General features: G+C 34.0%; 1 protein-coding gene across 1 annotated transcript; it reads left to right on the top strand.

The window, feature by feature from the left end:
- The first annotated feature begins 5,988 nt into the window (after positions 1–5,988).
- LOC104112052 (uncharacterized) lies at positions 5,989–13,607 on the top strand. Its single transcript, XM_009621878.2, has 3 exons — positions 5,989–6,847; positions 7,701–7,761; positions 13,529–13,607. The coding sequence occupies exons 1-3, from the start codon at positions 5,989–5,991 to the stop codon at positions 13,605–13,607; spliced, it is 999 nt and encodes a 332-aa protein (XP_009620173.2).
- Positions 13,608–14,804: the final 1,197 nt, after the last annotated feature.

Below are 14,804 nucleotides of genomic sequence, written 5' to 3'. Positions count from 1 at the left end.
AAAATAGATTTGCAGATTAGATTAAAAATTCTACGGATCACTTTGTAACTATGCTTTGATCCTCTTGCTAGAAAAGTTACTGCAAGTTTTCTAATTTAGATCAAATGATCATGTTAAATACTTCTTGGAAGAAAACATGTGAATGAGCAACATTTTAGCAATAGTATAGGTTGTAAACTAATCATGATACAACGCTACCTAATGCTATTTGGTATTGTATCTGAAAAAGAGAAGGAAAGGTTATAGTAATGGTAAAAAGCCAGTAATACCCCAAACTCTTAACTAACTTTTCTTTTTAGCAATAGTACTTCAAATTCTGATGGAAGCTAGCAAAGACTTCTTCCCATTCCAACAAATAGAAAATGGCCAAAGGAAATGATCTTCTATTCAAAACTGAAGCCATAGAAATATTGTATGTTCCTTCCTAAATAAATATGCAGAATGAGACAACCTAAGTGCAAAATGGAAGCTTAGAAAGAGAGAAGCACAAACTTACAGAAGACAATAAATTAATACTATCTCAAATGAGAATAAAATATTACAAAACAATGTATATTTATAAACAAAGAATATTATTTCTACAGGAGCACCGAATGATATGCTTATCAATCTTTACTTGGTCCATTGAATAGATTTGGTATGGAAAATAGTTTTAATGGATTTTCTGTGATATGTATTCAAATGGCCATCCTACAAATTATTTCATTCTCAAATGGACATGTTCATATATTCCATTCTGATTCTCTTGTTCAGTTTATACTCTTTTCATTTTCTATCTTTGCCATTTAACCTCCACTTTTACCTATGTAATGTGATGCACTAAAGCACAATTGTATGCGTTTAGGAGAGAAAAGAACACGTGGCGATCACTGACCGCAAAGAAAAGATCATGCAGCTTTTACCGACTTTCACCTGGCAGAGAGTGAATTATCAATGCTACTCATCTAACTAAGGCTAATCAGAAATCTAATTGTAAAGAGAAAATATACTCCCTCCATATTCAGTTTGTCCTTCCTAGAATTTTTAGTTTCATTTTAATCAATTGAGAATTTCTCGATAGTTTATTCATTCTCAAGTTCAATTGAACAATTCAGACAGAATAAGAAAGATGAAAAGAAATTAGATGAATAAAGAAAAATGGCACTCACCTAGAACTGCAATGTCTTTTCACCAGACTTATTAAAGTAAGAAATGATGAATGAAGCTCGCTGAATTCATCAGAGAAGAAGGTATAATAAATTTACTTATCATTACCACTTACAGAAATAATGAAAATGTATGAATGTGAAAGCTTAAATATGGAACATAGAGAAGAGCTACTTGAATTATAGAGAAAGGTCTGGCAATTCTCAGGATGGAAAAATAATTCCACATCCGTAATAGGTAAGTAATAACACTAAGTCATCAAGTCATCAGGCACAACTCGGCATCTAATAGAAGTTAGTATCCAACCAAATTAAAAAATGCTAAAGAAATCCTTATAAAAAATACATAAAAGAAATGGGTACCACATTGTGCATTACCCTATAAAATTTGCCTTGACTAATTTGAAAGCATTCTTGAAATTTCAATTCTTGAAACCTCGGCATATTTCTTCCACCTAACACATGCACAACCACGATAATTACACGTTTAATTAATTATTGTAACAAAACAAAGTAACACACATAAGGCATCATAGCTATAATGCAACCTTTGAGAGGCTTTTAAACATGATCAAAAATGTAAATGCTGTTGAGCTAATTCAATCATCAATACGTACCAAGTAGCAAAATGGCAGCCACCAAAGAAGAACTCCGCGCCAGTTTGGAGTGTATCTGGCTTTTCCTGTTTATATTCATATAAACATCAATGCTCTAATAAATATATAAGAAAATTAAATGCATTTTGCACAAGTATTCATTTAACTATTGATGCACATTATATTATTGAGTAATTCTGTATCTTTGGGGTTGACAGAAGATAGATCTCTATGTTATAGGACACCTAAGAAAAAGGGAATTAAAAAAAATGAAATAGTACTTGAGGCATATAGTCAAACATCTTTGTTGCATTAAAGTTCTTCCATTCCATCACTATTTCTTCTTTAAACAGTACTTGAGGCATATCGTCAAACATATTTGTTGCATCAAAGTTCTTCCCTACCCACCACTATTTCTTCTTCTTGATTGAAACTTCAGTGTACTTCCTAGAAGAATTCAAACAATCAACCACATGCATCTACAAAATCCACTAAGAAACATGAAGATAAAGTAAAGACCATATATGCATAAATCAAATAACCAAACTTGCACACGATGTATTAAAGACAAAATTAAGCAAAAATACAAGAAGAATTCCAGAGGCACTTTGACGATTGTAGATCAATATTAAAAAAAATATAATCATATGTTTACATGCCCATCAAGAAATAATAGATAAAAACTAAGTAAAATTAAAAAATAACCAGGAAAACCTAATCAAAATATAGAAATTATGAAATGAAACCAAAATCCAAGGCCAAAAGGAGGAGCAAACAAAAGAAATGCATAAGATGGGTAAAAGAAAGAGAAAAATAGTTGTTCAAGATGGAGACTTACTTTCTCTCTCGCCCATCTTCTTCAGGTGCATGTGCAGAATCGATTAAAAGAAGAGCAAAAGCCACAGGAATTTCTAGAATAGTTATAAGAAAATGTGGTAACTCTTTAAGAAGTCAGTAGTAAAACCACGAACATCGATGGAAGATGAATTGACAGAGCTAAATCTCTAAAACAGCATGGAACTGCGCCTCTCTCAGATCTCTAAACGTCGAGACATCTTAGAGAATCCAGTCATTTGAAGCACTGGTGGCAAAATTTGTGCAAAATCGAATAAAATCAAAGGCAATAGAAATTTCTAGGCTGCACTGTAAGATGGGAAGAAATTGGGGAAAAACTGGAGGAATGTAGGTGGGAGAAGTGTTTTACACAGTAAAATTGTACACGTGTTTACACAATGGTACGCATGTTTTCTTAGAAAAGATTGGTGACTTAACTACCAATTTATCCCTAAATAAACTCATAATTACCAAAGTACCCTTGTTCGTACCCTTGTTCGTCCACTCTAACTCCCATTTCTAAATAATAGTAAAATGAACTTTGCACTACCGTAGTAATAAATAAATTACATATTTTACTATAATACCTATAATAATAATATCATTTTAAAAAGTTTTGAAAAATAATTTGAGGAATGAGTAGTTAATGACAAGAATAAAAGAGAAATTTTATTTTGGTCAATATAGTGGGTGAAAACTATGAGATGTCAGATTCAAATCTCAGTGGAGGCAAAAACACATTAGATAATTTCTTGTCATATGTCCAAGCCTTAGCAGGTATAGAGTTACATAGTATCTGTTGCTGGTAGGAGGTGACAGATATCCCGTGAAATTAATCAAGATGTACGCAAGCTAGCCCGAACACCACAGTTATTAAAAAAAAGGAATTTCATTTTATTTTCTCTAAATTTGTTAAAATGGACAAGTAAAAATGAAAATGTATTTTTAGTTTAACAGACAAGTAAATTTTGCTTAATTTAGCATATATAAAACGGATGAATATGAAGTAAGATTATCATGAAACCAAGTTAATATACAGGAATATGAAGTAAGATTATCATGAAACCAAGTTAATATACAGAGACAACTCAAATAAAATACCATAATAAGAAAAAGATGCTAACACATAAACTTAAAAAATGATGATTGATACTAAGAGGTCTTACTAGTGTTACATGATATGAGATAAATAACAATATGAAAGGTAAGTTGCATAAAATGGTTGTGAGACTAACGATAATATATCTAAGTGAATAATTAGCCTCTAAAATTGAGCGTCATAGAAATATGAATCTTATCATATTGACGATTATTTCACCTTCGTTTGAACTCTATCTCCACAATATTCTTATACCAAAAAGTAAATTTATTTTCTAATGGTTGATGCATAAATTTATACTACAATCAACAGGTAAATGGAAAGTCAGTATAAATGATAAAGGCGTATTAATTCATGGCTTTATCCTTTCAACTCCTTCATAAGAGTTTGTCACTGCAATAGGTAGGCGTCGGACAATTCAGATTAAATATGAAATTTTCTATTTGAGTTATTGATTTTTGGACCGAAGAAGTTAGAATCCAAATCCAATCCAAATAAGTTTATATTGGATCAATTTTTTTAAGTTCGAGTTGGGTTAATCAGTTCAGATATTTCAGATCTTTTTTTTCGCCTATAAATTGAGGTTCTTCTTCTTGTTACAAAAATAAATATCCAAATTAAATATTCATATTTTGCCTTAATAGTGCCATAAGAATTAACGATAGTAAAACTATATTAAAATAATGAAGTATTCTCACCATGACTTAGTAATTAAATGTTAAGAATTGAGTTTTGATGATTAACAATTATATCCAGTGAACGTGTGATGAGAACCAGGTTCTCAAAGTAGCTGCTGAAAGTTCTTACAAGGCAGTAACTTTTACACAAAAGTACTGCAGTCCGATATTGCTGGAAAGGACTCTTGTTTGTCATCATCAAAATGGGAAAAATTGTTGGAAATTGGTGAATTTTGGTTTTGATGATTAACAAACATGGCAAATATATTAGGTTGGTCGAAGGACCTGGTGAAGGACATAGTCCTGCTGGGTTGGTCTTGCAGAGTGTTGGCACTTAATCCTAGCGGGAGTATGATTCATTTTTGAGATAGATATTATCTTATTTCGTGTTTTATGACCTACTAGCCACCTAGATAGTAGAGAATCTTGGTAAATCTTTATTGTTAACGTGGAGACCAAGTTTGTAAGAAAATAGAGTTAAAAGTGGATTTATTTTAGGAAAAGAATCTAATTTTTCCTATACTTCCTTTATTCTCTAGGGTTAGGAGGGAGATATTTAAGGGATATATTTTGCACGAAATTAGTAGAAATTAAACAGGTTTCTTGCTGGAAAAAAGTTAGAATTGGAGTAGGAAACAAATAAGGAAAATCATGTGGTTATAAGAGTTTTTTAACCTGAAACTGCTCATTGTTTTAGTATTGTGAGAAATCCCAGAGGCGTGTCGTGGTTTTTACTCCTTTGAGCAAAAAGGTTTTCCACGTAAAAAATCTCATATGTATTTAATTCCACACTTTACTATTTCAGTTGTTTAACGAAGGAGTAGATATAAGAACCAAGTTCTTATACATGTGTCTAAGGGTGCACCAACTCAACAATTAGTATCAGAGCATGTTCTCAGCAACAAAGGCTAACACCTGAAGAGATCCTAAATATAAGTGCACCACCTAGAATGAATGTGAGATAATCTACCACTCGTCCACCACTGTTTAATGGCCAACACTATAGTTGGTGGAAAAATCACATGAAAAATTTCTTGCAAGCTGAAGACTATGAATTGCGGGAAATAGTTACTGATGGACCTCTAATTCCTACCAAAAAAATTAGGGATGGACAAAAGACGCATAAGATTAAGGGGGAATTCACTGCTAAAGATTACAAGATATTGGAGAAGAACGCTAAGTCTATCAAGATACTAACTTGTGAACTGGTCTAGATGAATATAACAGGATTTATGTCTGTTACTCAGCAAAAGAAATTTGGGATGCCTTACAAATTGCTCATGAAGGTACTAACCAGGTAAAAAGGGCTAGAATTGAACTCCTTATGAGACAATATGAATTATTTTCTATGGATGATGGGAACACAATAAAGGACATGCATGCTCGATTTATTCTTATTACTAATGAACTCCAATCTCTTGGAAAAGTATTTTCTTCCGAAGAACTTGTCAGGAAAATCTTGAAGATAATGCCATTATCATGGGAGAATAAGGTTACATGCATCCAAGAAACGAAGGAGTTAGACAAATTGACAATGGATGACCTTATTAGAAACATACTGATTTATGAGCTTCGTAAGAATAATCAAAGCAAGGATGAGCCAAAAAAAAAAATAAAGTCCAGTCTTAACAGCAGATATGAGTGATGAATCTGACCTTGATGAGGAAGAACTTGATGTACTAACTTGCAAGCTAAAAGAGTTTTTCAGAAATGAAAGAGCAGAAACGGAGAAGGAACAGTCAAAGGACCTGGTCCTTGAGCACTTCAGTTCCCCAAATAGGTCATTTTATAACAACTTGAGAAGAGCCATGCTAGCAGCCTTTCATGATAGTTCCGACGAAGAATCAGAAAGCGAAGGTGATGAAGATGGATTTCTTGCTATGATGGCCATGAGTGACTCAAAATCTGAGAATAAATCTAATGAGGTAAACCCTTCCGGTCTCAAAGAAAATATCCATGCACTATCTAAGAAAGAATTGATGCTTGTAGTGCTCTCTTTGATGAACGAAATTGATAGGTTGAGTGCTGATAATGATCAATTGATTAATAATTTTTTAAGTGTTATACTAGACTACTTCAGTCTTGAACATAATAATGTTGAACTTGAAAACCAAATCAAAGATCTTAAGGAACAGATTCACATTCTTAAAACTAAAAATGCAGCACTCAAACTTGAAAATCCGAAATCAAAGGAAGTACTAAATAAAGGTAAGGGATTAATTAGTGAGATTCAGATTGCTCTTAAAAGGGAATTGAAAAGGACAAAAGAAAAATTGTACCTTGAAACTGAAAAGAATAGATTACTTCAAGAGAATCTGAACAAAGCTAATTATGAACTTACCAGAATCACTAAGTGGAACAAGTCCTCGGATGCGCTAAATTGGCCGAAAGAAAATCATAACAGGAATAAGACTGAAATTGGATATGAGAAATCTTTGTCTAAATTGGATCCTAAGCATCTGAAAGTGCATAAAAATAAGTTGTGCACACATTGTGGTAAAACTGATCACTTTAAGGATAGTTGTACAACTTTATTTAAGGAAAAAATAAAAAATAAAAAATATATTTTACCTAGTTGGAGTAAGAGGCACTTGATTCATCCTTTGTTTTCAAAAGAAAGGACCCAAGCTAGTATGGGTTCCTAAATCTAACCTCTAATTTAGTTTTGCAGGCTAAAGTGAGAGGGAGCAACCAATTGTGCTACTTGGATTTGTATATTGTTTGCTCAAGGCACATAACTGAAGATAAACCAAATTTTCTCTCTCGGACAGCCTTCAAAAGAGGGAGTGTGTCATTTGGTAAGAAAGGCTAAATTATTAATAAAGGTAAGATAGGTAAGCCACTCTCTCACTCTATAGATTATGTGTATTTGGTTGTGGATGGTAAGCTTGAAAGTACTTATGTGATTTTTGATGATTCTGATGCTTTAGTTGAGAAGAATGTGATGGATGATGACTTTAAAATGAATATTATTCGAAGTCAAGTTTCAAGTGAAAAGAAAAAATCATAAACACACATATTGAGAAATGAGTCAAGGAAACTGGTCCTGAAGTAAGCTCATCTGGAGATGGGCATGATATAAATTAATCAGGGGGGATAAATTTTTAACATATTCACCAAAGCACTAAACATGGTTCATTTGAAAAAAATATACTGGAACTTGGTTTGATAAATCACATATGTGCTTGCTTGAGTCTTCCCTAAAATGATTGGCTAGTATGATCTGTATTTGATGTATGCTAAAATAGCTTAAATATCTTTCCTAGTCTTATACTGTAAAAAGTATGCATTCAGACCAAGATATAACAGTTCTCACAATGGTCTAATGATGTTATACTTATTGTCAAAGATGAAGAGTCATTGCAGGTTGGGAAGGAACAAGCAGAAGAACCTGGTCCGTCAGTGTCCAGGTATGCATTCACTCACTCTAGACTGAATTCATGTTTTGCTCGTAAAAGCCATGTAGTCCAGTCTAAGCTTCAGTTAAAAATACATCCTCTACCCAAAACTTTCAAACTTTTTAAAGCTCCAGCCTCACACACGTCTTAAACATCGTCATCCATAAAATATGAAAGGATAAAAAAATGCAGATACTAAGGAGAAATCAAAAGTAGAGGTTCAAAAAGAGCATTGAACTAAGTGCACAGAAAATGATGCACATACTGAGGAGGAACTGGAACTTATGATTGGAAAAAAAAAAAGGAAGAATATACGTTTGCACAAAAAAGTGAATGTTGTCTGATTTTGCATATATCAAAAAGTTATATGCCTAACCATCTATAGTATTGCAATTAATGAAAGGTGAGTCCCTTACACTTGTGCAAAAGCTCTGTGTGTTGTGTATGGATAAATGGGGCATCAAATGAAGAAAAATCAGTTCCTCAGCACCTCTTCCAAAAAAAAAGGAGGACTGAAAAGAAGAAGGTGATTATGGTATTATTCAAGTTAACTGGAACCAAAATGGTGAAAGGGGGAATTATTACTGCAGTTGAAAAAGGAGAAAATAAAATCTTTTCATAATTCCACAAACCCTTGAATATGGTCCTTTACACTTTTTCCTATGAAATAAGTTCAATTCCCTTTTGATCCTATAGTTTTTTTGTCACGACCCAAAACCCACTATAGGTCATGATGATGTCCAATGTCGCCGTTAAGCAAGCCAAAGGTAAACTACCAACTTAATTATTCATTTTATTATTTTTAAAATCATGAATCTTATTAGATAGAGAGATCAATGCACTAAAAAAATCATAGATACGTACAATTTAATTGCAATATAAAGTAATAGTGTGTCAATGTAAAGCAAACCATAAATAAATTCTAGAACACCCCAAAATCCGATGCCACAAGTGCATGAGCATCTACTAGGAAGTACAATAATAATACAATATCTGTCTGGAATACAAGATAGATAAGATAATGTAAATAATTATGATGGAGATTCTGTATGCTGCGGATCGTAACATGAGATGCAACTCACCGTAAAGTCCTCATAATCGATGCGCCTTTGCGCCCAAAAGACCACCAGAAATATATATACTTGCACAATAAGTGCAGAAGTGTAGAATGAGTACGTAAATCAACGCGTACCCAGTAAGTATCTAGCCTAACCTCAGAGAAATAGTGACGAGGGATCGACATCGACACTTACTAGTGGTCTAATAAATCAAGCACAATACAAAGTAAACAAGCATGAAACATGGTAATTAAACAGTGAAAATAAATATAGGCACATGATACGATCTTCATCTGAATAGTAAATACAAGTCCTCACATATCAATTACATCTTCAAATGGAGTATATAATATGGTTCCTGCCAGATAGGTCGTCACAACTCAAGTCAAGAAAACTCACAGATACACTGGCTTCTTGTCAAATATTACGCACGATTCTGCCGAGGCAAACGACACGATCCCATAAGAGTATTTCATGAAGTTTCCAAGGTGAACGGCCCAATCCCATAAGAATATGATACATGATGTTGCCGAGGCGAACGACCCGATCCCATAAGAATATGATACATGATAATGTTGAGGCGAACGGCCTGATCCTATAAGAGTGTGTTACAATAATATTCCGTCAAGGCGAACGGCCCGATTCCATAAGAGTGTGGTACATAATCCTGCCGAGGCGAATGACCCGATCCCATAAAAATGTGATACATAATTCTGTCGCGGCGAACAGCCTGATCCCATTAAAATAAGAATCTTTAATGGGTCCTTGACCCCACTCACGAATATACATGTGAGTTATGAAATTTAAGAAAACTTTTCGATGAATACGCACAACGCGAGAGAAATTCGTAAGGGAAGCATAATTTTTCAGGCTAATCAAGTATCTAAAATATTGAGTCCATTACTCTATGCGAGTTTAGTCTCAGGTCGTAGTGCGAATTAAAATAATTAACCAGGCAATAATAACTCAAATAGTACAATTAAAGTGTGGCATGAGTCTGAGTCTACCCGGACATAAACAAGAATTCTAGCATACGCATGGACACTCGTCACCTCATACGTGCATCGCTCCCACAAACATGTAGCACATAACAAATATAATACCTATGGGGTAAATTTCTCCCTTACAAGGTTAGACATGAGACTTACCTCGCTCTGAAGTTCGATAACCGGCTCCAACGCCTCTCTAATACCCCAAACCGATGCCCATCGATCCGAAACAAGTCAAACAATGTGCAAACCAATAAAAATATACTCCAAAACTTATAATTTAACAATTCATAATAATTTTCAACTCCGCTCGAAAGTCAACAAAGTCAACCCTCGGGCCCTCAGGCCCACGTGTCCGAATTCTGAAATTTTTTAAAGATAAAGGTTACCCATAATACTACAAACTAAAATATATAATTTATTCCTAATTTCATGTCCAATTTCGTGGTCAAACTCTAAAAATACTATTTCTAGGTTTTCTTCCAAATATTCCATAATTTCTATCAAATTTCCATGTTAAAATCCATATATAACCCATGTATTTAACTAGAAACAAGTAGAAATAGCTTACCTTATGATATATGGTGAAAACGATCTTTAAGAATCACCCCAAATCGCCTAACATGAGCTCCAAGAGCTTAAAAGTGATGAAATAATCTCAAAATCCCGAAATTAGATGTTTAATACACTTGTCATGCCTCATTCTTCGCGATCGCGGTTAATATCGATGCGTTCGTGATTAACAAAAGTTCTAGCATCGTTTCCTTCATCGCAATCGCGGCCAAAACCTCGCGATCGCGATGTACAAATTTTGTTTCCTCTTCACAGATACCCTTTGGTATAATGGTTATAACTTTTTTTACAAAATTCCAATGACAAACGGTTTGATTTTATGAAAATTAGATTCAAAGGGATACAACTTTTATTTTTGTTATTTTTGGATCATCCCTAAATTCCTTATAGACTACAAGATATAAGCTCCCGAAGTTAGACAATTGATAGCAAAAATTTCTTCTACGCGATCGCGAATTTCCTTCCGCGATCGCGATTCACAAGGCCTGGAACACCATTTTGCTCTTCGTGATCGTGGCCTTTTCTTCGCGATCGCGAAGAAGGCTGCACCAGATCTCAGAAACAGCAGCTCAAACATTGCGAAATGACCCGTAGCCCATCCGAAATACACCCGAAGCCCCTGGGACCTCGTCTAATCATACCAACCATTCCCAAAACATGATGCAAATTTGTTCGAGGACTCAAATCACACCAAACAATATCCAAATTACGAATCGACGATCAAAACCCTTCTTTTAACTTTCAAACTTCACTGAACGCGTCTGAATTACACTTAATATTCCGGAGTGATGCCAAATTTTACGTACAAGTCACAGATCACAATACGAATCTATTCCAAGGTTCGAAATCCCAAACGAAAATTGATAATACCAAAGTCCACTTCAAATCAAACTTAGGAAATTCTAAAACCTTCAAAATGCCAACTTTCCACAATAAGCGCTGAAATGCTTCCGGACCATTCGATACTCAACCCGAATATACGCCCCAGTCCGAAATCATTATACGAACCTATTGGAACCTTCAAATCTCGATTCCGAGGTCATTTACTCAAAAGTCAAACCTTGGTCAACTCTTCTAACTTAAAGCTTCCGAATTGAGAATTTTTCATCTGAATCAACCCCGAACTTCCTAAAATTCAATTTCGACTACGCGTACAAGTCATAAAACATGAAATGAAACTATTCAAGGACTCAAACCGTCGAACGACGTTCTAGAGCTCAAAATAACCGGTCGGGTCGTTATACTTTTGTTAAACAATCATGCTTTTTAGTTCTATTGTGATGATGCAATGCTTAACTGTTACATTGCAATTGGCTTTTGCCTAATGTAATTCCCACTTGCTTTGGTTTCACTACTTTCTGATGGCTAGTATCCTTAGATTAATGCTCTTGAGAGTGTTTAACTTGTTTGTTTATTGTGTAGCCCCAAAGTCCATAAGATTGATATTACATTCTTGCTACATGTTTAGCATACTGTTAGATGTTGATATATTCGATGATGCCAAAAGGGGGAAGAGTGAAATGTGCACAAAAGTGGTACAAAAAATCTGGTTTAACCCACTTTCATATAATCATGTTCTTATGTGTTGTGTTTGGGTTGATCATGCATGGATTATATGGGGTTTTGTGTATGTTTGTTTGTCATCGTAAAAAAGGGAAAAATTGTTAAGAATTGGGTTTTGATGATTAACAATTGTATCTAGTGAACGTGTGATGAGAACCACGTTCTCAAAGTGGCTGCCGAAGGTTCTTACAAGGCAGTAACTTTTACACAAAAGTACTGTAGTCCGATATTGCTGGAAAGAACTCTTATTTGTCATCATCAAAAAGGAAAAAAATTGTTAAAAATTATTGAAGTGGATATTGAAGGTTGGAACGTGCAGAAGAACCAGACTAGAGAACATGTTCCTTGATACAATGTCAAATTTATTGTGTTTAGTCTAGTTTATTGTATTAGGGTTATTGAGTTGTAATCTTATTTGCTTATACAAGAAGCATTTCGAGAGGTTTTTTCTGTGAGAGAGTTCAAGTCTTAGGCTAGAGTTAGCTTGAGCATTTTGCTACAATCGGAGTGGTTGTAGGCAGTCAAGTGGCTAGGATTTAATCTTTTGGGTTATAAGAGTTTTATAACCTGAAACTGCTCATTGTTATAGTGAAATTTTTGTGAGAAATCCCAGAGGTGGTCATTATTCCACACTTTACTATTTCAGTTGTTTAACCAATGAGCAGATATAAGAACCAAGTTCTTATACATGTGTCTAAGGGTACATCAACTCAACATTAAATTGAGTGTATTAGCTAATATCTAATGGGTATAGTATTGGATTTGTTAAAATTGGGAATATAGGTAATGGACTAATATCTAATGGGTTGGACTAAATATAAAGTATAAAACTTTCAAAATTTTAGATATCCGAAGTATCAAATCCAATCCACAATCCAAAATTCCAAATTGAAAATTCAAAAGATTTGTTATAAAATAAAGAATATAAAAGAAATAAACTGAAGACAAGTATAGAGGGAGATTGATATTTTATTCAACTTTCAAAGTTATGTATATAATGAACTGAAAACTCCTCTATTTATAGAAAAAAGAAAGCAGCTGCAAGACTTTTTAGGAAGTAGCTGCAAGGCTTTTCTTTAGCTGCTTGTAAGTTGTCTGCATGAGCTGCTTGCAACCTGCCTGTTTAATAAGAAGCTGCTGCAAATCATTTCATTGAGCTGCTTGCAACCTGCCTGCATCAGCTGCTTGTAGATAAACTTCAACAGAGTACTAAATGGATAATCTTCTTCAGAAAAATTATCTATAACGAAGTAATAAATAAACATCCACAATATAATTATTTTCCTAACAAGATTCAAATTTTGGTTCGAGTTTTGCATATGCCCAAACTATATCCACCGTTAGTCACTACTTGTCCTCCTAATAATTTCTCTCATCGGTTTTCAACTCTACTCCTCTCCTACCTCCACTCTTCAAGTTTGGAGAAATTTTACTTTTGAGTCTCATATGCCATGTAATACTTGGTGAGGCTCTTATTTAATGACATCTGCAATTTGTGGCCCCATTTATTCAACTTTTTCTGTCGTATCTTTAGTTCTTTCTTTTTCTTTCTTAGTTCTTTTCTTTTTTCTTAATACTTCATCTTCCTCCTAACAGATCTTTCGATGGGTGTGACTCTGAGCTTCAAATTCAATGGACTACTTGTGTATCTTTTTTTGTAATTGGGACATTGTGAATCTCTTTCGCTCACTCCTTGAAGTTTTGAGAAAACTTAACCTAAATAGATTTATATGACATTCAAGAGTGAGAAATAGAGTACCAAAGAGAGACAACCCCTTCCATTACTGTTTGTTAAGTCAAATTGCTACATATATTGTTTTTCAGAAAAAGAAGATATTTGCTGAGAAAACATCTGACTTTTCACTTAAAATTGAAATCAACAAAATATTGCTCTGTAGATACTCTACGTCTCTACCAATCTTATTAGAATTTTTTTTGGAAGTATTCTTTTATGCCTTTTCAAAGAAGAGAAAAAGAGGACGGAAATTCGAACAAAGAAAGAGACGGAGAAAGGAAGAAAAATAAAGATTACAGAGGTTGTATCTGCTTTTTATTGGGTTTCATGGACAGTACTAAAATTTAATTGGAATATATGTCAACGTTAATGGTGCTTTTTTCTTTATGATTCTTTCTTCTTTTAAAAAAAAAGTATTTTATGGGTTTAATTTTTGAGTGTCTTTGAAAAATGGCTAATTGCTTGAGAGAAGAAAATTAGAGAACAAATTAGAAATATTGAATTCTTGTAAATGAAAATATTGAGTTAAGGGAGTTGCAGAAATTTGGAAGAGAAGAGAATAATAGGGCAAGGTTGGAGTTGGCCATTTTTGCTAAAAAATGGGACCCAAAAATCCACTTAGCAAAGTTCTAAAGGAGTCTCATATAAGTTTTGTTTGCCACATAATAGTTGAGTCTCGTGCAAAATAGAATTTCTCTCAAGTTCGAATTCTCTTTTCACAAATACTTTTGTCACGATCCAAAATTTCCCACCGACGGGATCGTGATGGCTCCTACCATTTCACTTGTTAGGCAAGTCAATGTTAGAGAATCATTAAACCAATTTCTTATTCTCATTCAGTAATTAACAATAATTAACTAAGATAAAATATAATAAGTGCAGAATATCATAAAACTGTATTAATTACTACCACCCGGATCTGGAGTCAAAATTCACGAGCATTCTAGAATTTACTAAAAGTAATAGTCTGAAAGAAATACAACCGTCGGAATGAAAGAAACAGTAAAACATAAAAGATAGACGGGGACTTCAAGGTTTGTGAACGCCGACAGATCTACCTTGAGTGTCCGGACATCGGACCAATAGCAAAAATTTCGATCAACCCGAGCCGGTACCAAAATCTGCACAGAAAGTGCA

Source organism: Nicotiana tomentosiformis, chromosome 3, assembly GCF_000390325.3.
Source record: "Nicotiana tomentosiformis chromosome 3, ASM39032v3, whole genome shotgun sequence".
In the NCBI taxonomy this organism is placed as follows: Eukaryota; Viridiplantae; Streptophyta; class Magnoliopsida; order Solanales; family Solanaceae; genus Nicotiana; species Nicotiana tomentosiformis.
Note: the sequence above shows the minus strand (reverse complement) of the source record. Positions and strands in the feature narration are given on the sequence as shown.